This window comes from Salvelinus fontinalis, chromosome 1 (assembly GCF_029448725.1).
Source record: "Salvelinus fontinalis isolate EN_2023a chromosome 1, ASM2944872v1, whole genome shotgun sequence".
Taxonomy (NCBI): Eukaryota; Metazoa; Chordata; class Actinopteri; order Salmoniformes; family Salmonidae; genus Salvelinus; species Salvelinus fontinalis.
Genome location: NC_074665.1, coordinates 45,924,884 through 45,952,223, shown reverse-complemented (window position 1 = coordinate 45,952,223; position 27,340 = coordinate 45,924,884). Strand labels below are relative to the sequence as shown.

At 43.6% G+C, this 27,340-nt stretch overlaps 1 protein-coding gene across 1 annotated transcript; it reads left to right on the top strand.

Annotated features, from left to right (window-relative positions):
- The first annotated feature begins 408 nt into the window (after positions 1-408).
- LOC129855689 (ubiquitin carboxyl-terminal hydrolase 31-like) lies at positions 409-26,947 on the top strand. Its single transcript, XM_055923617.1, has 16 exons — positions 409-2,011; positions 11,439-11,576; positions 12,000-12,088; positions 12,348-12,440; positions 12,640-12,775; positions 15,723-15,870; positions 16,314-16,497; positions 16,676-16,787; positions 16,881-16,975; positions 17,230-17,307; positions 17,608-17,737; positions 17,811-17,930; positions 18,235-18,460; positions 19,081-19,239; positions 21,682-21,834; positions 22,159-26,947. The coding sequence occupies exons 1-16, from the start codon at positions 1,460-1,462 to the stop codon at positions 23,745-23,747; spliced, it is 4,002 nt and encodes a 1,333-aa protein (XP_055779592.1). The 5' UTR covers positions 409-1,459; the 3' UTR covers positions 23,748-26,947.
- Positions 26,948-27,340: the final 393 nt, after the last annotated feature.

Below are 27,340 nucleotides of genomic sequence, written 5' to 3'. Positions count from 1 at the left end.
TAAAAAAAATAGACTAAAATCTCCATGAATTCAACTAAGGATTTGTTTAATTTAGGAAATAATTTCCCAAGTATTCCCGAAAAAATGTAATATATAATCATGTCTGAAATTGTTATTTTGAAATACAATCTCTTTTGGAGCTCAGTGATTAGAATTATGTTCCCGTACCGATCATCCGTCGGACAAAAGTCGTCCGGAATTTAGTTGCCTACCCCTGGCCTGCCGTAAAACAGTTGTAGGATAGGCTAACTGCAATGAGGATCTGAATTTTCAGGGCACCAAATTATCGGAGTATCTTTCCCAATGTAAACAAATGTGTTATATATATTTTAGGCCTAGCTGTGTATGTGTCACTGTCTGGTTTTTAGTGGAGCATTCTGGCCTATAGCAGGAAAGTAGAATGAGACAGACCCCAGTCAGCATAGTGAGCAGAATTCGCCAGCATCACATGCCGCTACCTGCTCTCCTCCAACATGGATCAGTGTTTGGCCGTGACGTCAGCCGTCACCGCCCTGCCTGCCTGCAGTATCGGTGACTCCAGATGATGAAGACAGGAGAAGCGGCCTTGCGATGAATCAGAATTAAGAGGGAAATAAGCCATCACAGGATGAGATACTGCTTTAAACTTGGCGACGGAGGTATCGAACGATGTTCATTTTACGGCGCTTATACGATGGATAGTATTATACCGAATGGAGGGAGCGGTGGACTATGCTTCCCTCCGGGCTTCTTTCTGGGGGCTTTTCAGTTTAAGAGCGCTTCTGCAAGCGCTGCCACGGTATGGGCGATTTAGTGAAGACATCCACGAGTCTATAAACATCAGCAATACAATCGTTTTGGGCAATATCGTGGAATATTTATTTTCTTAAAGATTCTGGAATAGGATTATATAGGTGGAGCTGCGGTTTATTTAATAAAACATGAGCCCCGCTCGGTACACTGTGGTCCCAATTTATGGGTTGATTCATTGCTGTTGATGTTCGAGTATTGTGAGTCGCTGATTTTCTAATGAACACGGATCATGTTGGGCATCCTAAATGTTACACCTGCATGGCATGACCCTAAATTGATAGACTACGAGAATATTAACATTTGCTCGTGCGTGGAGACCCTCTAGGCTACCTAATTTAGAGTGGCATGATAGCATCTCCCCATGGAGAATATTTATGCAACCCGACGCAGTGTTTTAATTGAGATACGAGACATGTCATGGGTCTTTTGTTCAGGCTATAGGCTGCTGGTGATAAGACCCTCAAATGCTCCACCTTTCCTCCAAAATAGTGTTTTATAGCCTACTACTGTCATCATCAGCGAGGAACATAAATAACATCAATAATTATTATCACTGTGGTTGGCTTTTGTCATTGGGAATGACAGACTGATCCAATTATTGTCCAGAGGTGCTCTCTCTCCCTCTAGTAACATTTACATATTGAGAAACCCCAGCCCGACTGTGACCATGTCGAAAGCTGCCACTAAAGAGAAAAAATCATTCAGCAAGAAGCTCTTCCGAAGGGGCTCGGTGCGCTCCGTGGGGAGCTTTATGAACAGAGTTCTCAGGACTCTGTCGACTTTGTCCCATTTCGGCAACGAGGAGCATCAAGATGACGACAAAGACGATGCAAGTTCTATCCCGACCACCACTGGCGGCTCTGTCCCCTCCGACGACAGTGACTGTGGCGGGTTCCTGTTTGGGGACAAGGTCCCCGGAGTTGCCGGACTCAAGAACCATGGCAACACCTGTTTCATGAACGCTATCTTGCAATGTCTGAGCAACACGGAGCTATTTGCTGAGTATCTAGCATTGGAACAATACCGTGGAGAGGACAACAGTCACGGTACTAATGACAAATCGACTGAATCGAATAAACCGAAGTCAACAAACGGTGTCTGTATCCAAAGGAAGGGACACCAGCAGCAGGAGTCAGGTGAAGTCACCGAGCAACTTTCTGGTCTCGTCCGCGCTCTGTGGACGTTTGAGTACACCCCACAACACAGTCGCGAATTCAAGGTATGTGGATGAACGTCCTGGCAACTGAATCGTGTGCCTTGTTTTTGATCGTTGTCTATTGTTTGATGGAAATGGGATTAATCCTATGGATTATAAACTGCGAGGGGCGCACACTTGAAAATCATTCAGATTGTTGGCATGGGTTGTTACAATGCAGTACGTGACTAACATGCACCTGCCAACGGTTACAATGTAACCGCACAAATGCAACTGATTGTTTCATTGGTTCGTTCTGTCATGGTGTTACTTTGTTGCAGAAACTCGCGCCAGTTTCATGTACAGTAAACCCAATCTTCTGGGTGTCTGTGGGGATTGAACGTATCAAGGCAAACTACTGTAGGCCTACTATTGATACATTCAAAGTGACTGTCATTAGCAGAAACATATAATGCGCAGTTGATGAGTATGTGTGTGTTAGAGCAGGTAGGCTAGGTGTGTTTGAGAAGGGCTAGATACAAAAAGCTGCACACTCAGTCCAGCAGAATGGTAGCCTGTGACCCACGTGACTACCCAGTGAGGAATACTTGCAGAGCCGGTGTCAACCAGACTTGTAGAATGGTTGGCCAATCCTGTATTAGTGCATAGGCCTCGGGTGCTTTGCAGTTCAGGAGATATACACACGATTTACTTCCGACGGATATCTGAATGTTGAGAGCACACTCAGGGCAGTCCTGAGCCGTTGCATACAGTATGACAGGAGTCAAGAAGATACAGTGCCTTCGCGCCTCTTGACTTATTCGACATTTTGTTGTGTTACAGCCTAATGACTCACCCATCTACACACAGTACCTAATAATGACAGTCAAAATATGTTTTTTGAATTTTTAAAAACATTTATTGAAAATTAAATACAGAAATATGACATTTACATCACTATTTACACCCCTTTGCGATGCAAAGAGAATGCAAAGAGTGTGCAAAGCTGTCAAGGCAAATGGTGGCTACTTTGAAGAATCTAAAATATATTTTGATTTGTTTAACACTTTTTTGGTTACTATACGATTCCATATGTGTTATTTCATAGTTTTGATGTCTTCACTATTATTCTACAATGTAGAAAATAGTAAAAATAAAGAAAACCCCCTGAATGAGTAGGTGTGTCCAAACTTTTGACTGGTACTGTATATACTGAAATATCACATTTACATAAGTATTCAGACCCTTTACTCAGTACTTTGTTGAAGCACCTTTGGCAGCGATTACAGTCTCAAATCTTCTTGGGTATGACGCTACAAGCTTGGCACACCTGTGTTTGGGGAGTTTCTCCCATCCTTCTCTGTAGATCCTCTCAAGCTCTACCAGATTGGATGGGGGGCTTCGCTGCACGGCTGTTTTCAGGTCTTTCTAGAGATGTTTGATTAGGTTCCAAGTCCGGGCTCTGGCTGGGACACTCAAGGACATTCAGAGACCTATCCCAAAGCCACTCCTGCATTGTTTTGGCTGTGTGCTTAGGGTCGTTGTTCTGTTAGAAAGTGAACCTTCGCCCGCAGTCTGAGGTCCTGAACACCCTGGAGCAGGTTTTCATCAAGGATCTCTCTGTACTTTGCTCGGTTAATCTTTCCCTCGATCCTGACTAGTCTCCTAGTCCCTGCCGCTGAGAAACATCCCCACAGCATGACTCTGCCACCACCATGCTTCACTGTAGGGATGGTGCCAGGTTTCCTCCAGATGTGACGCTTGGCATTCAGGCCAAAGAGTTAAAACTTGGTTTCATCAGACTAGAACATCTTGTTTCTAATGGTCTAAGAGTCCTTCAGGTGCCTTTTGGCAAACTCCAAGCGGACTGTCATGTGTCTTTTACTGAGGAGTGGCTTCTGTCTGGCCACTCTACCATAAAGACCTGATTGGTGGAGTGCTGCAGAGATGGTTGTCCTACTGGAAGTTTCTCCCATCTCCACAGAGGAACTCTGGAGCTCTGTCAGATTGACCATCAGTTTTGCCGGGCGGCCAGCTCTAGAAAGAGTCATGGTGGTTCCAAAGTTCTTCCATTTAAGAATGATAGAGGCCACTGTGTTCCTGGGGACCTTCAATGTGCAGAACATTTTTTGGTACCCTTTCCCAGATCTGTGCCTCGACACAATCCTGTCTCGGAGCTCTACGGACAATTCTTTCAACCTCATGTCTTGGTTTTTCTCTGACATGCACTGTCAACTGAATTTACCACGGGTGGACTCCAATCTCCAGGATGATCAATGGAAACAGGAATTTCAATTTCGAGTGTCATAGCAAAGGGTGTGAATACTTATGTAAATAAGGTATCTGCTTTTTATTTTTAATACATTTGCAAACATTTCTAAAAATATGTTTTCGCTTAGTCATTATAGGGTGTTGTATGTAGATTGATGAGGATCTGTTTTTTATTTAGTCCATTTTAGAATAAGGCTGTAATGTAACAAAATGTGGGAAAAGTCAAGGGAACACTTTCCGAATGCACTGTAAGGTCACACAGTTAACAGTGCATGTCAGAGCAGAAACTATACCATGAAGTCCAAGGAACTGTCCATAGAGCTCAGAGATAGAATTGTTATGAGGCATATAGGGTATAAAACCATTTCTAGAGTGTTGAAAGTTTTCAAATGCACAGTGATCTCCATCATTGGTAAATGGAAAAATATGGAACTACCCAGACTCTGCCTAGAGCTGGCCGTCCGACAAAACTGAGCAACCGGGCAAGAAGGATCTTGGTCAGGGAGGTGACCAAGAACCCAATGACCGCTCTGACAGAACTGCAGAGTTCCTTGGCTGAGATGGGAGAACTTGCTAGAAGGACGACAGTCTCTACAGAACTTCACCAATCTGGGCTTTATGGGAGAGTGGTCAGACGGAAGCAACTCCTGAGAAAAAGGTGCACGCCTGGAGTTTGCAAAATGACACGTGAACGACTCTGAGATCATAAGGCAAAAGAATATCTGGTCTGATGAGACAAAAATGGAACTCTTTGGCTTGAATGCAAAGTGCTATGTCTGGAGAAAACCAGACACAGCTCATCACCCATCTAACATCATCAGAGAGAATAAAGTAGATGTTACACGTCAAAATGTTGATATATGACCCTATGTCCTGCTCATGTGTGCATGCCCATATTTGGGCTTCCGGTCTGGACATCCTGGTGGGGAAGTGACCATGTGTTTGTGCATCCTGTTCCTGTTCTCACGGCTTAGAGTGCGAAAAGAGTTTTATGATGTCTTTGAAGTTGTCATGATGCTTGATGTCTAGGTACCTGGTTGAACGGGGTGGGGGGATGAACATTTCAAAGAGTAAGCATTTCAAAGAGTAAGGCCCCCCCTATTGTATTGCCCTCAGGGTTGTTGTCTATGAAACACGAATGTCCTGGGGTATTGGGCTTTGCAGACGCCTTATAAAGCCCCAGAACAATACATGCGTAAGACTGTACATGATTTAAAAAATCACCATGGATTTTGTGATCAGTGGCAAAGCAGTGATGACTGTAGCAACGGAAGCAGGACCTCGGGTGGCACATAGAGCAAAGGCAAAGTATCAAGCCGCAATATATGATGCGCCAAAAAAGCGTTTTTTAAATGTGTATAGAACCCAAATACCTCCCGCAGCTGCTCTGAAAGATCAAGTGTTGATGTCTAATGGACAGTAATGGGGGTATCGGTTTGATTACCTGGCCTGTAGAGTGAACCTCTATACGGTAGCTGAAGGAGAAGAATATACAGACCAGACTTTAGGAGTGGATTATGGTGTTGAAGACTGGTCGGTTTTTCGCAAGGTTGTGTGTCCTGAACTGGGCCTTATCACCAAGGGGTATAGTGTGTTCACGGGCTACGAGACCCATTGGGAAGGTACCCCTGACTCCTCAGGAAGAATATTTCACAGGGTGAAAATACAAAGAAAGAATGGACTTCCGTGCGGCTGCGTGGAGTTCTATATAGGCACCGAGGAAATCCGCAACCAAAACATCCGTGAGGGTGGCCTGACTGGGGATTTCAGGCTGCGTATGCTTATTCCTTTTAAAAGTTGGGATGTAATGGAATTGAACATGTTGCAGGTGTTGGATGCTCTCTTTGTACAGAGCCAACAGCGGCAGAGCCTTGTTCATTTAAGGAAGTGCATAATATATACGAATCGTGAAGATTACGATTCAAACGAGTCTCAAGAAGATACATCGTCAGAAGAAAACTAAGTACGCGGCTGCGTTAACCACGCCCAGATACCCAAAGGCCTGGTTCCACAATAAAAGGGAAAAAAGCAGCCAGTTGTTCATTTCATCATATACCATGGATATCCATACCACCTACAAGGACTCCGATACGTCTTGGGGGCCCGACACTAAGGACTCTATGCCTCGCAGCCCGACACTCTACTCCCCCCTGGCAAGACCCTCGACACCACCTACATTTACACAGCCTGAGGATGTGTTTGATGGGATGGCCAGTACTATTTTTGTTGACACCATCAAGGCCTCTGTAGCTACACTTTTAGACGTGGTGATTGGAGAATATATACGAGAAAAATGCATCGGCTGTGAGATCAATCATCCCAGCCAGCGTCGTCATCCGTGCCTATACGACCCGCCTAGATACTACTTTTTCAATCATTTTGAGGAGCTGGTGAAAAGACTGTGGTCCTGCAGGTTTATACCAGCGCTGGTCAGAGCCCTGGAGTCTATGGGTCTTGTGCCGTCTATCCCTAGAGTTTACGGGGTAACCGAGGCCTTCCTACATGAACTGAAGGAGGCATCCATGGTGATTTTTAAAATCATGTACAGTCTTACGCATGTATTGTTCTGGGGCTTTATAAGGCGTCTGCAAAGCCCAATACCCCAGGACATTCGTGTTTCATAGACAACAACCCTGAGGGCAATATGGGGGCCTTACTCTTTGAAATGCTTACTCTTTGAAATGTTCATCCCCCCCACCCCGTTCAACCAGGTACCTAGACATCAACCATCATGACAACTTCAAAGACATCGTAAAACTCTTTTCGCAATCTAAGCCGTGAGAACAGGAACAGGATGCACAAACACATGGTCACTTCCCCACCAGGATGTCCGGACCGGAAGCCCAAATATGGGCATGCTCACGTTAGCAGGACATAGGGTCATAAATCAACATTTTGACGTGTGACATCTACTTTATTCTCTCTACCATCCTTACCTGCCATGACACATGGTGGTTATAGCATCATGCTATGGGGATGCTTTACAGCGGCAGGGACTGGGAGACTGGTAAGGATAGAAGGAACAATGAATGAAGCCAAATGCAGGCAAATCCTTGATGAGAACCTGCTTCGGAGTTCAAATGACCTCAGACTGGGGAGAAGATTTACGTTCCAACAGGACAATGACTCCAGGCATAAAGCCAAAGCAATGCTGGAATGGCTTCAGAACAAGAATGTGAAAGTCTTTGAATGGCCCAGTCAAAACGCAGACTCTAATCCCATTGAAAGTCTGTGGAAAGACTTGTAATAGAGCTTGAGAAAATCTGCAAGGAAGAAATGGGAGAACATCCCCAAATCCAGATGTGCAAAGCTGATACAGGCATACCCAAGACGACTCAAAGCTGATACAGGCATACCCAAGACGACTCAAAGGTGCTTCTACAAAGTATTTACTCACAGCAAAGAGGTGTTAATAATTATGTAAATTAGATATTTCTGTATTTCATTTTCAACACATTTGCTAAAATTTCTCAGCATGTGTTCACTTTGTCATTATGGGGTATTGTGTGTAGATGTGTGAGTGGAAAAAAAATATATGAATTCAGGCTGTAACTGTCACGATCGTCGTCAGGGAAATGACCGGACCAAGGTTCAGCATGGTGAGCGTACATTTCTTTTATTGATAAATGTCGCCAACAAAACAAAGAACAAGGAAACAACCGGGAAGCTTACTTCGGCTATAATGCCACTAACAAAGTCAACTACCCACCAATCCAAAAGGAAAAAAGGCTGCCTAAGTATGATTCCCAATCAGAGACAACGATAGACAGCTGTCCCTGATTGAGAACCATACCCGGACAAAACATAGAAACAAAGAACATAGAGTTTCCCACCCGAGTCACACCCTGACCAACCAAACATAGAGAATAAAAAGATCTCTTTGGTCAGGGCGTGACAGTACAGAACAAAATGTGGAATAAGTCAAGGGGTATGAATATTTTCTGAAAGCACTGTACATGTCCGTCAGAGCCACATGGCCTAACAAACAAGATGAATGTAAGAGGAAGAACCACCCAAAACATTAATGGTCAATAGTTACATGTTTTATTTATTTAACTAGGCAAGTCAGTTAAGAACAAATTCTTATTTTCAATGACAGCCTAGGAACAGTGGGTTAACTGCCTTGTTCAGGGGCAGAACGACAGATTTTTACCTTGTCAGCTCAGGGATTCGATCTTGAAACCTTTCAGTTACTAGTCCAACGCTCTAACCACTAGGCCACCCTTCCGCCCCTACATGTAAGCCTATATCAAAATTATGAATATGTTCGCAGATATCTATATAAGTCCATGAATGATAAGCCAATCATAAAAAAGTGTACACTTTGTTTCCTGGTGATGAATGGTACAGTAGGCTACAGTTAAAATTGACATACACCACGTTTATATTATATCACCGGGAACCAAAGCGTACACTTTTTTTTAATGATTGGCTTTTCATGAATTTAGTTGCTATGTAGATATCTGCGAACAGAGTCATTATTTTGATATAGGCTTACATTTAACTATCGATCGCTCATGTACTAACGTGCCAATTTCAATTAGAGCCTACTGTACCGTTCTCTTGATTAATCAAATCAATTAGCAACAACCTCCAAGTAGACTAGCAGTGGCAGACGTGATGAATGGATGGATTCAGGAGCAGTGAATCTCACCTATCCGTTGGATCTCCCTAATCCGACAGATTTACAGGGTTTAGTTGAGAATGGCATAAACGCTTTTGCCACTCAACCAATCACATTTTTTTTATGAAGCCCTTTTCACATCAGCAGTTGTCACAAAGTGCTTTACCAGATACCCAGCCTACAATTCCAAAGTGCAAGCAATGCAGATGCAGAAGCACAGTAGCTAGGAAAAACTCCCTAGAAGGCAGGGCTCTAGGAAGAAACCTAGAGAGGAACCAGGGTCAGTGAGAACGGCAAATTAGGAACAAAGTAGCACGCCAAGGTAACACACCCGGTGAAATCAAGTCGGGGTTCGACAGATTTCAGACTTTCTGAAGAGCAGAGATGTTGTGTTCCTGTAGAGTTTTCGATGGACATTGAAATGTGTAGCAGCATCTGACTCTAGCAGCTTGTGTCCCAGCAGATTAGCCCGGTCAGCTGTCTACTGTTGTTTCCCCTTAGAAAGCTCAGGTTACCCTCCCATCACCAGCACCAGAATTCCTTTCAATGTCACTCACTAAAGATTTCTCTGTGAACCTCCATTTCTTTGCACCAGGGATTTTCTTTTTGTCTATTTCGGGTCTTATAACTACATGTCCTGCTTTACCGGTTCAAAGTAAATATTGGAGGGGAATTGAATTGAACAGGTCCATCCAGCACACTGCACACTGCTTATTCCTGACAATGTTTCTATTCCGGTCCCTTTTTCTCCCTTGGTTGTCAGCCAGAGAACAAACTGTCTTATTCTATATAGATTATTCACTCTGGAGTGTAGAGCCACGGTCATATGTATGAAGTTGGCTGTGTTTACACAGGCAGCCCAATTCTGATATATTTTCCACTAATTTGTCTTTTGACAAATCAGATCAGCTCTGAAAAAGATCTGATGTGAAAAGATCTGATCTCAATGGCTGCATTTGTAGACGCAGCCATTGAGGCTCCTTCACTAGATACATTGGACTCTTTTAAAACATGCAAGTTATTTATAAAGAGAACGTGTGTTTATGTGTTTTGTATTGATTGATTCAGCTACATTTGATCTCCATTACTCAGCACTTACTATCAGTCCCAACCTTCATCAGTTAAATGTTTGGTTAATTGTGCTTTAATTGGCATTGGCTCAGTTTTTCATGGCAGGTCACTTCACAGGTCTACCTGGTTAGTTCATTGCGTAAGCCCCAGTAGAAAACCGTTGTGTTCAGAATGTTCGATAGAGCCATGTCGGAAAGGTGAGAGGTTGGTTTTAGCACCTTTGAACTGCCAAGCTGTTTTGTCGTTTCGTCTGGCTTATTTTGCACAATAAATTAAGTATTTTACACAGTTTTATAATCCGTGTACTTTGTAAGCCATTAAGTGGACAAGGCGATGGCCGGCATTGTCACAATATCTCTGAGCTGGGTTGTTGAGGAAGGCGCTTAAAAGTACCGTATACCGAGCTCCTCGTACACCTAATTTCTTCATGATTTTCTCAGTTTGCGTCATCAAGTTTCTTGGTAACCAAATAGCCGTATTGTATTGGAGCGTACTTGAGTTTCCCCCATTGACAGTAGAAGGTATAGACCTTTTTCAAATCACGACCATGTTGAATTGAACACGAGCCTGAGCAGACAGAACAGCTGCTGTCTGAGGCCACATCATTGAGAACAAAACCGGAGAGCACTTACAACTCATTAACGAAGACATTAGCGAGACATGAACGACAGATACACACGGGGATAGCCCTATCCATTTTCCTGTACATCGACTGCTGGATCGAGTGATACATTGTCTATCTCCACTGCCATTGACTAATTAGGCCATTCTACAAATGCAATTGTTTAAATACATATCATCGGTAGTTCACCTGCCTGTATTATACTGCAAGTCCCATAGGCAGATCATGCAGATGCCTTTCCAGGACTCAACAACACTCAACCTCCATTTTACCTTCGTCGTTTTTCTGGTTAGATATTTTACTGTGGCGTACAATGCTACAGTATACGTACAGTAAACATCCTACACCTACTCTACATTTCTCCTTTAGTATGCACACAGAGGCTTCGGGTTGAGTGCTTGGTCTTTCTTTGCGTCGTGCTTTGCATAAAGTGCTGGGGCTGCAGTGCTAATGGTTTCAAAAGGAGAAGGGTTTCCCGATGGGGTTTACTGGGAGGAACAGCGCTCGGCGTTCTGATTGCGTCGTTGCCCTTGTGTGACATTTGGTAGCCAGTGACCAGAGGTGATTACACCTGGCCTGGAAGGATGGCTCTGTCGCCACGCACGGAGGTGTCCACAAATAACTGAATCGGTCACTCACCGGGCTATTGAAGCGTTATTAAAGTGTTATTTCTTCAGGGTTTCTCGTCACGTTGTTACAGTAGAAAGGCATGTACTGTCCAACATAGAGAAAGGAGCATGTTGTTACGTTAAGGCCTTGTCCAACCAACGTTTTTCGTTTTGCTTCGACTACTGCTCTACAGCCATGTCTCAATTTGAAGACGGACCAATACAAACAAAAACAAAAATGATATGTTTAATGCCTCACATTAACTTGTGACCTTCCTTTTACTATTCATCTTTGAATTTGTTTTTTTTTCCCAGAATGTTGTGTCGAAGAGTGCCCTGCAGTTCCGGGGCAACGCCCAGCACGATGCCCAGGAGTTCCTGCTGTGGCTCTTGGACAGAGTTCACGAGGACCTCAACAACATCGTCCTGCCCAGCAGCAGACCCCCCAGGAAGGTAACCAACTTTACTTGGGCATGCTTACGTTCATTACATCAGTTACACGTTGGGGATTGTATCTCAGACCGTTGAATGATATTAGATATAGCCTAGAGCCATGTCTGGTAGCATCGCTGCCAACTGTGCTGGTTCTGAAGCTTCTAGACTGTGGATTGGTACCTTTCTGTACTGAACAGACAGCATTGTATTTCCTCCAACTGTATCGTCAGGCTGTATCCCCTTTACTGCATTTCCATTGTTGTATCTCCCTTAACTGTCAATTACCTGATTGTGTTTACTTTGTTTTATTCTTTTTTTTATCTCTTGTTACTCTATTTCGGGCGTTAATGTGGGCTGTTAAGTATCTATCTCCTGACTAACTGCTGTGTTACTATATGTCGTCTCTCCTGACTGTCATCTGTCTGCTCGCTGTCTCTGTAGCCTCCGTTGGAGGAAGAAAATGTCCCTGAAGGATCCTCATTACCAGCAGCTGGCTCTTTCGTACAAGAGCTATTTCAGGCTCAATACAGGTGAGTCACACCTCAAAGTAATCCCCTGATTGACACCCCACCGCACTCTTACAGAATATAGTTGGGATAGATCGACACCTACTGTAGATAGAGTAGATCCTAACACAAGTGAGCTTGCCAGTTTTCTAATGCTAATTTGACGACTAACGTTTGGCTCGTTGTGATTGTAGCTTTCACATTGACACAGGCAGTGCACTGTCAAGCGTTACAGCGGTTCGAAGTGAACATTTTCTTCTTTTTTTTGTCTCCACACAAATAGGTCCTCCTTGACTTGCCCTCACTGCCAGAAACAGAGCAACACCTTTGACCCTTTCCTCTGCATCTCACTGCCCATCCCGGTACCGCACACTCGGTAAGACGATATCTAATATCTTAATAAGGCAATATCTGACACACAAACAGTATACCCCACTACAAATTACAGAAAGACCGGGTCTTGTTCTGCTGTATTTGATCTCAACGTACAACTGAGTGTCTAGAAGCATGATGAGATGATGGTGTTCCTTGAAGCGTGGGTAAGATAACTCAATTGTCCTGTGTGTCCCTCCCAGGCCCCTGTATGTGACGGTGGTGTACCAGGGAAAGTGTTCCCACTGTATGAGAGTGGGTGTGGCTGTGCCTCTCTCCAGCACTGTGTCCAGACTGAGAAACGCTGTGGCCCAGGAGACCAAAATACCCTCTGAACAGGTACCAAGTCCAATACCTTTGAAATCGAGCCTCAAAGTGTAAACATGTATACAGATGAACGGATAAGAGACGAGTGAAACGGTCAGCAATGATTGAAAATGCCCACTCTACTAAAAAGCCATCTTCAGCACTATTCAAACTGAAACATAAAATGTCAACACTAGTCAATTCAAAACTTGAGGCGTTGAGTAGGTATTTAAGTGGTAGTCATGCTCATTCATGATCAAAGTAGGTGTTTGTTTTTTAGGTTCAGCCAATGGTGGGGACTCGAGGCCCTTGTGAGCATCTTCGTTACAGAGAAATCTATTATCTCAGCCTTCAACAATCCACTGTTTGTGTTTGATGTGTCTCCTAGAGTCATGATTGGATGCTCAGATCATATGATATTGTTTGCTCATCCTATTTTATATGGTCCACTACTCTGTATAAATCCCGAGTTACTGTGTAATAATTCATGTGTGTTAATCAATCTTATGACTCTTATATGAATTTCATATGAATAAACCACACACCTCATGCCTAGCGTACCTATGTTGGCTCTTCAGTATGAAATTGACCCCCTTTTGAGATTTTGTAGCCCTTTACACTCGTGCCCATATACGAGTTGAAAAATGGCAGATTTGGCCACTGATAAACGCAGTAACATGCTACACATGACGTCAGAGCTCTGGCTCTGCGCTTCACAGAGCTGCAGGGGTTTTGACTGACAGACGTTCTGAACTCGAGCACCTCGCGCGTCAAAAAGTTGCCCCCATCCCTCCTGCTAATTGGGCAACTTTTGTAAATGTTTTGTTGTCTGGGAAAAGTGAGGGAAATGCTGTAAATGAAAAGGACTCTATGTTTTTTGAAAGATGAGACCTTGAGGATTATAATAAATACCGCTTTGATGTCATACAAGTATGCCAAATACCTGTGAGTCTAAATGTGCACTTCGCATTTTCAAATCATAAGAGTCATGTCAAAATCGGATCATATACAATTTTATTTGTCACATGCTCCGAATACAACGGGTGTAGACATAACCATGAAATGCTTGCTTACGAGCCCTTCCCAACAATGCAGAGTTATTTAAAAAAAATATTTAAAAAAATTTTTAAAAAATGAACACAAGAGGAATAAAATACACAATATACAGTGTCAGCGTTTATGATCACTATGTTTGATGTGCAGTTACAAGATGAAATGGCGTCATAGCTTGGGTTGTTCTGAACAGAATGAGTCTGTTTGTCTATTGTGAAGAAAATGTGCGCGGCACACGCTTCTGAATGCACTCGACTCCTTTCTAAGCTCACCAAAATGATGATCTGTTTCCCCGAATAATGTCGCTGTTTAAAACCTATCTAGTCATGTTCGCAATAGAACACGCTTTCAAATGATGCCCACCTGACCCAGATTGCGATTTATAATGGATCGTTAATTGTGTGATTGCAGGGTTGTTGCCAGAGAAGGTAATGTTCATTTCTCTACCATAAGCAACCTCCAACGTCATTTTAGAGAATTTGGCAATACGTCAAAGCGGCCTCACAACCGCAGAGCACGTGTAACCACGCCAGCCCAGGACCTCCTAATCTGGCTTCTTCACCTGCGGGATCGTCTGAGACCAGAGACCCGGACAGCTGATGAAACTGGGGGTTTGCACAACCAAATAATTTCTGCACAAACTGTCAGAAACCGTCTCAGGGAAGCTCATCTGGGTGCTTGTCGTTCTCACCAGGGTCTTGACCTGAATGCAGTTAGTTCAGTGTCGTAATCAACGTCAGTGGGCAAATGCTCACCTTCGATGGCCACTGGCATGCTGGAGAAGTGTGATCTTCATGGATGAATCCCGGTTTCAACAATGAACATAATTGCATTTTATCGATGGCAAATTGAATGCACAGAGATACAGTGACGAGATCCTGAGGCTCATTGTCTTGCCATTCATCCGCCACCATCACCTCATGTTTCCGCATGATAATGCACAGCCCCATGTCGCAAGGATCTGTACATAATTCCTGGAAGCTGAAAATGTCCCAGTTATTTTATGGCCTGCATATTCACCAGACATGTCACCCATTGAGCATGTTTAGAATGCTCTGGATCGACGTGTACAACAGCATGTTCCAGTTCCTGCCAATATCCAACAACTTCGTACAGCCATTGAAGAGGAGTGGGACAACATTCCACAGGCCACAATCAACAGCCTGATCAACTATGCAAAGGAGATGTCATGCTGCATGAGGCAAATGGTGGTCACACCAGATACAGACTGGTTTTCTGATCCAGACCCCTACCTTTTTTTAAGGTATCTGTGACCAACAGATGCATGCATATCTGTATTCCCAGTCGTGTGAAATCCATAGAGTAGTGCCTAATGAATTCATTTCAATTGACTGATTTCCTTATATGAACTGCAACTCAGTAAAATCTTTGAAATTGTTGCATGTTGTGTTTGTATTTTAGTTCAATGTAGTAACTGGAGACACCAGTTAGTCCTCTCACTCAAACCCTTTTAGTTTTTTTTCTTATGTTCCACCTACCCAAAAGTTGTAGCATGTTACTGAATATATCCAGAATATTTTCAGATTTCATAATGAGCAAATGCGGCGAAAAGTACAGTAAATGTAAAATGCACATAAAATCAACAGTGTAATGTTTGGATTTCGTCTTGTGTCTGGTGAGCTGTTGTGTCCTCACCTTTGGTCTAATAATTGTCCCATAATCACCTAAAATGTTCCCTTTCAATTGCTACCATGTTTATGCACATGCTTTTCATATTTCTTCTGTAAGAAACATTTCAATTTAGCCCTATCCATATAGGCCAGTTCCCACAAGTGTAAAGGTTTAAACCTCTGTGAGACCTTCCTCGATGGAGGCCAAAATGTTACTGGAGGCTTAAATCTTAAGTAGAATTTAATTGAATGAGATTAACCCTATCTCTGTTAATGATCCGTGTGTGTGTGTGCAGATTGTCCTTACCGAAATGTACTCCGATGGCTTTCACCGCTCCTTCTGTGACGATGATGACGACCTTGAGATCATTCAAGAGAGCGACTCCGTATTTGCCTTTGAAACACCTGAGTTGTTTAGACCAGAGCAGATCCGTTCTCAGCGAGGTTTGACTTCATGTTATGATTCCCCCGTAAATCAGTTTAGCTCTGGGCCGTATTAGGGCGGTATGAGTCTAGATTAGATTACAAATGGATTTAGCAATTGGATTTAATAGGAAATCATGTTTCATCTGGATGTGATTACCTATTTTCACCCTCTCTGCATATGCGTGTACAGTATCTTTTGGACCCAGAAAATTAATAGCCCAATAAGAACTGGGTATACAGATATGCGTCCCTATGCCAGAATCCAACATATTGCGCAGGTTAACAGCCTTATTCAACAAACTTGCATCTCACTGACCTGTAGCAGGCTTTGATCTTTGTTTCATTAAACCTTACGATAATGTAACCGCAACCGCAGCTTGGGTAGTTTCGATTTAGAACTCAAAAGTTAGTTCATATAGTGCTGTGAATACATTTACAGTATATACTGCAATGTGTTGCAGGAAGTCCCCATGCTAATCTGAATCAGAACAACTTGAAGTATGGGACAGACAACAACAGGCTACAGGTGTCAACAAAAATGGAAGAGTCAGTGACTCCCCCTCCGAGCCCCAATAAGATCAGCGGGGCTGACAAGATCATTCTGCTGGTGTGTAACAGAGCCTGTGCTGGACAGCAGGGACGCAGGTACACAAAGCAACTCCTCAAGATTTCAACATGAAACATTCCAGTTTAATGTGGTGAAGCAAAGGAGCACCGGGAAAATATGATCTCAAGGGACATACAGTGGCGACGAAAACTCATTTGATATAGTTATGATGGATGTGGAAAATCTTGTTCTTCACCTTGTCTATGACGATTCTAGGTTTGGTCATCCGTTTGTGCTGTATCTGGAGCGGACTGTCACCTGGGACATTCTGCAGAAGGAGATCCTGGAGAAGATGCGTCACCTTTTGCGTCCCGGGGTCTTTGTCCAGGTAGGTGCAGGTTATCCACGCAGACACTCATTCAACACAGGCACACACACACATATGTACACGGTGTAACTAAACGTATTTGCCGTCCCTCAGGTTGGGCCCTTCAGTTTGCGTGTAGTGGGGGTGGTTGGAATCACGTATCTCTTACCTCAAGAGGAGCAACCACTGTGCCACCCCTCTGTGGAGAGGTAATGTCACCCAGCGCCACCAGAGGGCGCTTGTCTCTCACTGATAGAGGACAGGTAGCAAGAGTTAGTTTAGCAAGTGTTCAACCTTTCAGCGTGTTTAGCCTTTTGTTTAACCCTTCCGTGGTTTTTCACATGTGTTAAAGCGTCTGGGTTGTTGTTCGATATGTAGCGTACCCTGTTTTCCACATTGAGCTGTCATAGGTCTCAAAGGTAACGGTGCGTTGATTTCCTATTTATCCAACGTTTGTCTGCAGAGCGTACAAATCTTGTGGGCCAGGAGGTCCCCCACATGTCAAGATTGTGGTGGAATGGGACAAAGAGACAAAAGACTAGTAAGTGTAATGAGACACACACACAAAAAACAATGCTGAGAGGGAAAGACACTCACCTCTCATCATGATCCAGTGCACACATTTAGCATTGACTGGCAGTCACTCATACGGTGAGAAAAATAGTTTTGCTCCTTGAAGAGGATGTGAATGTGAATTCAAAGCAATTGTTGTGACTGAGGTGAGACGTTTCCCTAGTTTCTGTTTCTGTCAACACATTTCGAATAGAACTTTCATGGTTTCCTTTGAAGCTTGTTGTGCGACCTCGGTGTGAACTGTGCATTTTGTTGTGTCTGGCTGCAGTCTGTTCAAACGCACCGAGGACGAGTACATCCCAGATGCTGAGAGTGTACGTCAACAGAAAGACGGACATCTGCAGCCTCAGATGTGCTCCCTCGCCCAGTGCTTTCAGCTCTACACCAAAGAGGAACAGGTACGTGTGTACCCGTGCCTGTGTGTGTGTGTGTGTGTTTGTGTGTTTGAGAGCTCTGCTCTGTGTGTTTCAGCTTGCTCCAGATGATGCCTGGCGCTGCCCACACTGCAAGCAGCTACAGCAGGGCAGCATCAAGTTGAGCCTCTGGACCCTGCCTGACATCCTCATACTGCACCTCAAACGCTTCAGACAAGTACAGTACACTACAGACCACTACACTATACATCAACATCATTCATACAACTACATAATCAAAGTGTATAAGCTCAGTTAGCATTATATTACCCCAGGAATAAACTCAAAACAGTATTTAATTCCAAGGACACGTGTATCGATCGTATTACTAGTGTATGTCAACACTAATATTATGTTAATTCTTACAAGCTCAGTCAGCATTGTACACTCAACCAATCTGCATTAGCATAGTAAGCATTCCACCCTCAACCAACATCATCAAATTTGTTGCTGTTGTGCGTGTGTGTATGGTGTCTTCTTAGGACGGAGACCGGAGGATGAAGATGCAGAACATGGTGAAGTTTCCTCTGATCGGGATGGACATGGCGCCCCATATGGTCAAGCGGAGCCAGAGCAGCTGGAGTCTGCCCTCGCACTGGTCACCATGGAGACGACCTTACGGGATGGGCCGCGACCCCGAGGACTACCTGTATGACCTGTACGCTGTGTGTAACCACCACGGGACAATGGCGGGAGGTCATTACACAGGTTAGCGAACAACACACGTATGGACACACACTCTAATATGTTCCTGCAGCAGTAGGGCTATAAATTGACAGGGTTGCTGGCTCAAATCCCAATGGGTTTACAATGCTGGTCTGCCCTTGAGAAAGCCACTTACTCCATGTACAGTACCAGTCAAAAGTTTGGACACACCTACTCATTCAAGGGATTTTCTCAAAACTATGAAATAACACATATGGAATCATGTGGTAATCAAAAAGGTGTTAAACAAATCAAAATACATTTTAGATTTTAGATTATTCAAAGTAGCCACCCTTTGCATTGATGACAGCTTTGCACACTCTTGGCATTCTCTCAACCAGCTTCTTAGAAGAATCTCAAATATATAATATATCTTGATTTGTTTAACACTTTTTTGGTTACTACATGATTCCATATGTGTTATTTTATCGTTTTTATTCTACAATGTAGAAAATGGTAAGAATAAAGAAAAGCCCTTAAATGAGTAGGTGTGTCCAAACGTTTGACTGGCATCCATTTCCCCGCTCTTTTTTTAGAAACTCAAATAATTCAAATCCACGGAATTATCCAGTTAACAGGATAATTGACTCTTTATCCCATCCGTATTATGTCCTCTTCTGCAGCTCACTGTAAAAACTCCATCGATGGCATGTGGTACTGCTTTGACGACAGCGATGTCCAAGCCATATCTGACGATGACGTCTGCAAGCAGAATGCCTACATACTGTTTTATCAACGACGGGCCACCATCCCGTCATGGTCTGCTAACAGCTCCGTTGCAGGTAAGAATATATGCGTTTGTTATTTAAAAAACGATTTAATTCATAATTCAAATCAAATTGTATTTGTCACGAATACAACAAGTGTAGACCTTACAGTGAAATGCTTACTTACAAGCCCTAACCAACAATGCCGTTTAAAAATAAATGACCAACAAAATCACAGAATAAAAAAAATTACGCAAGAAATAAAAGTAACAAATAATTCAAGAGCAGCAGTAAAATAACAATACCGCGGCTATATACAGGGGGTACCGGTACAGAGTCAATGTGCGGGGGCACCATTCCATAATTCTATGGGATGCAACGTTTTCCAACAACAAGATGCAACAATGTCATAGATAGTCTGGAGCCCTGAACTAACTTTTCCCCCTGGTGGCACTAGTGCCACTAACTTTTTCACATGTTTGCAACAACCCTTGATTTGGTCGCATCAAAAACAACGAATGGCGTCACGCAATAGAAAAATTAGTAATCATCATGTTCATTGATAGTGCTTTATTAATAAGTGTATTAAACTACTGAAAAAATTTAACTCCCACAGCCAAGTTAAAGGGACGCTAAATGCGACTAAACGGCTGTAGTCTGGAGGCATGTAGTAGAATACCCGGGTCTTATTTGGTTTTTGCCTCACATCCAATCTCCCTGTAGATGTCATGTCCTCCCCGACTGAGACACGTGATTTAAAATCATAGACATATACATATGTGCACATATAAATGTTTTTATACTGTATGTCTAATATATACATTTATGATGTATATATTCAGTTGAAGTCGGAAGTTTACATACACTTAGGTTGGAGTCGTTAAAATCCGTTTTTCAACCACTCCACAAATTTCTTGTTAACAGACTATAGTTTTGGCAAGTCGGTTAGGACATCTACTTTGTGCATGACACAAGTCATTTTTTCAACAATTGTTTACAGACATATTATTTCACTTAAGGACATATACTGTGTCACAATTTCAGTGGGTCAGAAGTTTACATACACTAAGTTGACTGTGCCTTTAAACAGCTTGGAAAATTCCCGAAAATGATGTCATGGCTTTAGAAGCTTCTGATAGGCTAATTGACATCATTTGAGTCAATTGGAGGTGTACCTGTGGATGTATTTCAAGGCCTACCTTCAAACTCAGTGCCTCTTTGCTTGACATCATGAGAAAATCAAAAGAAATCAGCCAAGACCTCAGAAAAAAAAGTGTAGACGTCCACAAGTTTGATTCATCCTTGGGAGCAATTTCCAAATGCCTGAAGGTACCACGTTCATCTGTACGAATAATAGTACACAAGTATAAACACCATGGGACCACGCATCCGTCATACCGCTCAGGAAGGAGACACGTTCTGTCTCCTAGAGATGAACGTACCTTGGTGCGAAAAGTGCAAATCAATCCCAGAACAACAGCAAAGGTACCTTGTGAATATGCTGGAGGAAACCGGTACAAAGTATCTATATCCACAGTAAAAGGAGTCCTATATCGACATAACCTGAAATTCCGCTCAGCAAGGAAGAAGCCACTGCTCCAAAACCGCCATAAAAAGCCAGACTACGGTTTGCAACTGCACATGGGGACAAAGATCGTACTTTTTGGAGAAATGTCCTCTGGTCTGATGAAACAAAAGTAGAACTGTTTGGCCATAATGACCATCGTTATGTTCGGAGGAAAAAGGGGGACGCTTGCAAGCCGAAGAACACCATCCCATCCGTGAAGCATGGGGGTGGCAGCATCATGTTGTGGGAGTGCTTTGCTGCAGAAGACACGGTGCACTTCACAAAATAGATGGCATCATGAGGCAGGAGAATTATGTGGATATATTGAAGCAACATCTCAAGACATCAGTCAGGAAGTTAAAGCTTGGTCGCAAATGGGTCTTCCAAATGGACAATGACTCCAAGCATACTTCCAAAGTTGTGGCAAAATGGCTTAAGGACAACAAAGTCAAGCTGTTAGAGTGGCTAGCACAAAGCCCTGACCTCAATCCTATAGAACTTTTGTGGTCAGAACTGAAAAATCATGTGCGAGCAAGGAGGCCTACAAACCTGACTCAGTTACACCAGCTCTGTCAGGAGAAATGGGCCAAAATTCACCCAACTTATTGTGGGAAGCTTGTGGAATGCTACCCGAAACGTTTGACCCAAGTTTTACAATTTAAAGGCAATGCTACCAAATACTAATTGAGTGTATGTAAACTTCTGACCCACTGGAAATGTGATGAAAGAAATAAAAGCTGAAATAAATCATTCTCTCCACTATTATTCTGACATTTCACATTCTTAAAATAAAGTGGTGATTCTAACTGACCTAAGACAGGGAATTTTTACTACGATTAAATGTCAGGAATTGTGAAAAACGAAGTTTAAATGTATTTGGCTAAGGTGTATGTAAACTTGCGACTTCAACTGTATACATACAGTATATGTCCTTTGTTTACCCGTCCCAGGTTCGACCAGCTCGTCTCTGTGTGAACACTGGATCAGCAGGTTGATAGGGAGTCGTCCTCCCAGCCAGGCCTCATCTGGCTCCTCCAGACGCACTTCGCTGGCCTCCCTCTCGGAGTCGGCCGAGTTCACTGGGGAACGCAGCGAAGACGATGGTGAGAAACAGCCTCTCATGCATATTTGTCAAGATGTTGTATTTCTGCTATATCAAATATGTTTGCACGATGATAGTACTTGGAACTAAAATTGATACAAAATTTATTGTTACGATGACACTGCAGGCCTTATATATACATTAGCCTACTTTCAGTTGTTTTTGCAAAGCTGAACAATCTGTATCATTCTGTAATATAATGATATAATATCAGACTTTACTAGCTTGAAACCCACTGAGAAAAGAGGTCATGAACATGCACTCAGTCTATTTCACTCCACACCAACGCTTTAGTTGTACATCTCTGTCCCCTTCTGTTGAGAAGGCTTCTCTACCCGCCCGGCGGTGAGGAGTATCCAGAGACAGACCTTCTCCTCGCGCTCCAACATGGCCAGCCCTCTGGCCCTCAGCGAGAACGGCTCGAAGCCCTCCTGGTCCCTCTCCACTAAGCTCCATCTGCGCTCCAACTCTCCCTCGCGCTTCTCCCTGGAGTCCCACTCCTCCTCGCCCACCCTTGAGAGGATAGGCGAGGCGGTTGATGACAAGGTCTCCACCTCCTGCTTTAGCGGCTCGGCGAAACCCGAGGTAAGGGCTGGAGGTAAGACACCCCTGGTGGTGGAGGGTAATGCAGGGGCTAAAAGGCTCTTGGAGCAGGTGCACTCCAAGGCCATCCCCCAGGCTGAGCTGAGGAGCTCCAGCCCGGCAGGGGGTAACAGTAACGTGGCTACAGTCGTGGAGCCAGGCAGCCCGGGTCAAGGAGCAATCGCTAAAGAGCCTAAACAACGAGGAGCAGGGGGAGAGGAGGGCGCTGGGGCGAGGAGAAACTCTGCAAAGACTGTTGAGTCCGAGAAGAGCCCCAAGAAGCACCCAACCACCCCCTCACCGTCCCCTTCCCACACCTCCTCTGTGACCCACGGATCGTCACCTTCTCGAACCCAAGCCAAGAGCGTGGCGGCCACAGTGTCCAACCCCAAAGAAAAAAGCGAGGGTGCAGTCAAAAAAAACAGCAAGACCTCCTTAGCCAAAACAGCCACCCCCACGAAAAAGGAGCCGTTGCAGACCCCAGAAACACTTCACCCTGAAACAGCAAAGCAAAGGAAGGGAGGCTCCCCCAGGTCCCAGAGTTCCTCGGCACACCCGCCGAGGAAGACGTCGCCCAGAGGAACGGTGGAGAGGAGCTCCGCATCAGCGAGAACCAGAGCAGCCGAGAGGAGCGCCAGTCGGGAGACGTCGCGGACCACCTCAGTGTTAGAGAGGGGGGTGAACCACGGTGGTCCCTCCTCCAGGGCCAGTGGTGTGTCCCGTGGAGGAGAAGTGTGTGCCACTGGCCGGGGCGAAGGTAGGGCGGGGCGAGGGGCGGAGAGCAGGGCTGGGGGGAGGAGCACCAGCAGCAGCTCCTCCATGACCAGCCTGCGATCGTCCAGTGTGAGCGTGGCACCGGCAGCGGCCTCAGCAGCGCCGCCCAGGGGACCTCTTTGGAACAGCAAGACAGAGGAAAAGGGACTCAACTTCTTCAAGAGTGCCCTGAGGCAGAAAGAGACACGCAGGTCCACGGACGGGGGAAAGCCAACCACGACGGCCAAAGCAGGGACAGGCGAGGCTAAAGGCAACTCAGAAGAAGGGGCTGGGGAGGAGACTGGAGAAGTGGCGGGGAATGGAACAGCCAAGAGGGCCCAGCAGGGGAACCCAGAGGCCCAGATGAACACACCCTCGGCCAAAGACAAGGAATCGTCCAAGACATCCAACCCAGCCAAGCACTCTATACTGTCCTCCGCCAAGTCCAAGTCCTCCGGAGCAGAGACCGGTGGAGTGGAGAAAGCCTCTGCCAACGGGAAAAAACCTCCTGAAAAGAGGTTGCCGCCATCCCGAAAGATCCCCATCAATTCTTCACGAACCACCCAGAAGTCCAAGTGAAATATCTTTGGGGACCCAGAACAACCGATGAAGTGAAGCTCCAAGGTGTCTCAAAGATTGAACTACATCTCCTCTTTGGGAGCGACTTTTGAAAAGCACCTCTGGCTTTTCATTGGCCCCAGATGATTGCAAGCTGCCATACATGACAATCTGTCCCTGTCCAATTTATTCTATAGTAATGGATTGAAACAAAGCACTTTGTATGGATTGCGTTGTTAATTCTTTTTTTGAAAAATGATTTTAATCAATTGGATTATTATATGAACTGCACATGTAATGACATTTTTACCTGGTTCTTTAGCATACTTTGACAAGGTTCGTCTTGGGCAGACGTCGAAAGGAACTTGTGTAGCGAGCAAGTACATTTGCTAAGCAGTGTAAGGATGAGAAACCCTGTAAATCACACAATAGATCACACATGGAATACTACTCAGTCACCAGATGTAGTTAACGAGCAGTGTTTTACATCTGACTTCTTTGTACTTTTAAAACTTCTGGGTCCACTTTCAAATAGTTCAAAACATTCCACACCAGGCAGAGCATCTAAATATATGGAGCCATGAAACAAACGCCAATACCTATCATAATCCCAGTTAATAGCTAATTAGATACAGTATAGGTCAGTGGTAATGTATGTCAAATCTCATATTAAGAGCTATCAATGCAGGTACATTTGTAATCCCAAATTCACTGGTATTAGTTGTTCAGTACTGATAATCCCAGTTTGAGCAACTCTAATTCCAGATATAGATAAGGAATAATCTCAGTCTAACAACTCTTGGTTTTCATTTTACTTAAACTCCCAGTATGATAACATAATCCCAATTTAACATTTGTGATTGTGCAACAACATTTTGCCAGCCTAAGTAGGACATTATATGTATCCAGGACTAGAGGTGTGTGTATACCTGCCAATAGCATTAAAGGGACCCATTAGAAATATACAAGGAAGGTGACATCGCTCAATGATTTTGGAAGGTTGGGACTGTGGTTCTTCACTCTCCCTTTGGTGTTCCTGATTTGGAATAGTAGTGACATCATAGTGTGACATAATAGCCCCCCAGAGTGCCCGAACAACTCCACTCACCTCTGCCCCCGACTGGTGACCACTGTCACTGCGGGTGGTCAAGGCCTTACAGGGGACCACATTCAGACTGCCAGACATCTCGAAACATTCCTTAAGACGAACACAGGGTCGATGTGAGAAAAAAAAGACACACTCAAGGCCATCAAAGACATTGCTAAAGACAATACATGGGGACGTCTTTATAAGATCACCATATATGGTGCGATTGGATCCGCCCTATCCTTTTCTGTTTTTCTCTGTGTCATCACAGCTTGTGCCTGTGCACATTTTGGCTTATGCGCTACCAAGCAGATTTCCCGCGTAGAATGCACTGACTTAGATTCAGAAAAGTGATCGTCATGATGAAATGTATGACAGCAATCTTTGCATGAAATTGCTTATGCATGCATTAAACTATGCAAGCAACACTTGCTAATGTCCACACAAGTAATACTGCTACTTTTGGATGTGTATATATTTCTAACTGTATATTTTTCCAAATGCCTGCATCAGAGAGCATGTTTAGGCATCATTCAATGCTTTATTTGCACATTTTCTTCAGAGTATAATACTTTTTTTTTTTAAATGAATTGTAGGTATTGCTCTTTCACCTTAAAGTAAACCAACTCACTTGCGAATTAATGATTTCTGTATTGTATTCATTTGACTCATGTTTGATTCCAAACAATTTAAGGGACACGCTATCCCATAGATCACTGCAACCAAACATCTAATAACTAAATATAAGAAATACATTTGGAAACAACTAGTATGATTGTGAAATGTCACTTTGTCATGGTTTGAAAGTAGGTACTTTTCAGATGGTTTTAGTGACTGAATCCCCAACTAGTTTATATCATTCATTCATTCAAATAGCCAAAGACAATACACAAGATTATTTTCAGTGGAATACTTTATGAACCAGCTGTCTAAATACTGGCTGGAGCTATAATCTTCCAGATGTTTTTCAAAGTGAGATGATACAGTAAAGGGTGATACAGGGGTGACCTTTATCAGCATCACCTCTGCAACCACACTGCCTTCTGTTGCCTTGTTCAAAATCGCCCTTTCCAAGGAATACCCTTAAAATATCACATATACACTGAGTGTACAAAACATTAGGAACACCTTCCTAATATTGAGTTGCACCTCCCTTTGCCCTCAGAACAGCCTCAATTCGTCGGGGCATGGACTCTACAAGGTGTCGAAAGCGTTCCACAGGGATGCTGGCAGATGTTGACTCCAATGCTTCCCACAGTTGTGTCAAGTTGGTGGAATGTCCATTGGGGGGTGGACCATTCTTGATACACACAGGAAACTGTTGAGAGTGAAAAACCCTAGCAGAGTTGCGGTCCTTGACACACTCAAACTGTTGTGCCTGGCACCTACTACCATACTCCGTTCAAAGGCACTTCAATCTTTAGTCTTGCCCATTCACCCTCTGAATGGCACACACACAGAATCCATGTCTCAATTGTCTCAACACTTAAAAATCCTTCTTTAACCTGTCGCCTCCCCTTCATCTACGCTGATTGAAGTGGATTTAACAGGTGACATCAATAAGGGATCATAGCTTTCACCTGATCAGTCTATATCACTGAAAGAGCAGGTGTTCCTAATGTTTTGATATATTTGATAGATTATATTACATTGAATATCTGCAGATTTCAACTATTGTAAGACGTATCTTTTTTTTCAACCTCGCAATTAGCTGTTGAAATTCTGATATCTTCCCCTTCCCACCCTCGAGTACAATGGTAATTTTAAGTAGGGAGGCTGTTTTGCTCTGGAGCACTAGCCTTGGTAGTCTACATACAGTACAACAGAAAACAACAGAAACGCTTCAAATCATATCATGATTATGCTCAAGTGGAATGGGACTTCAATAGAGTAAAAGGTCAAATGCAAGTCATTATTTATTTTCGGCAAGCGCATGAGTGTCAAATTTTAAAAAAATTACTAAAAAGTTTTTAAAGTATGCACTTTTTAATGACTCAGTTCTGAAATCTTTTTTTTCTTCATATTTTTTAAGGGTTCATTACTTCAAAGGGAGAAAGCAATGTTTGTATATGCCATTGGTTTAGCAATGCAACAACAAAAAGATGTCATAAAATAAAAATAATTGTTAATTTTATATTGCTTTGAATCGATTTAGTTTTGTTTGTTTGTTTATCATTACAGTTCTGGTTTCGTCCACACGGTGGAGCAAACATTTTCCATTACTCCAAATTCTACTGCATGTCAGTTGATGACTTGGAAATAAAGTAACCACAAAACCGAATTTGCCCTTAAAATCTAACTTTGAGTGAATCTCCCTTTATCAAGACATATCATTCTGTCCAATCTAATGTTGTCACTGAGAGGGATGACAGTTGGTGTATTAAACTACAGAGGCATCATTTATTTATAGCTGATTGAATTATGGATATATTAGTTTTGCCCAAGGCTGGGGGGTTATTAGGAGTTAATACACCCTCTTTGTCTCTTTTCCCCTGTAATTTTCATCTATTTCAGGAATCTTTTTTGT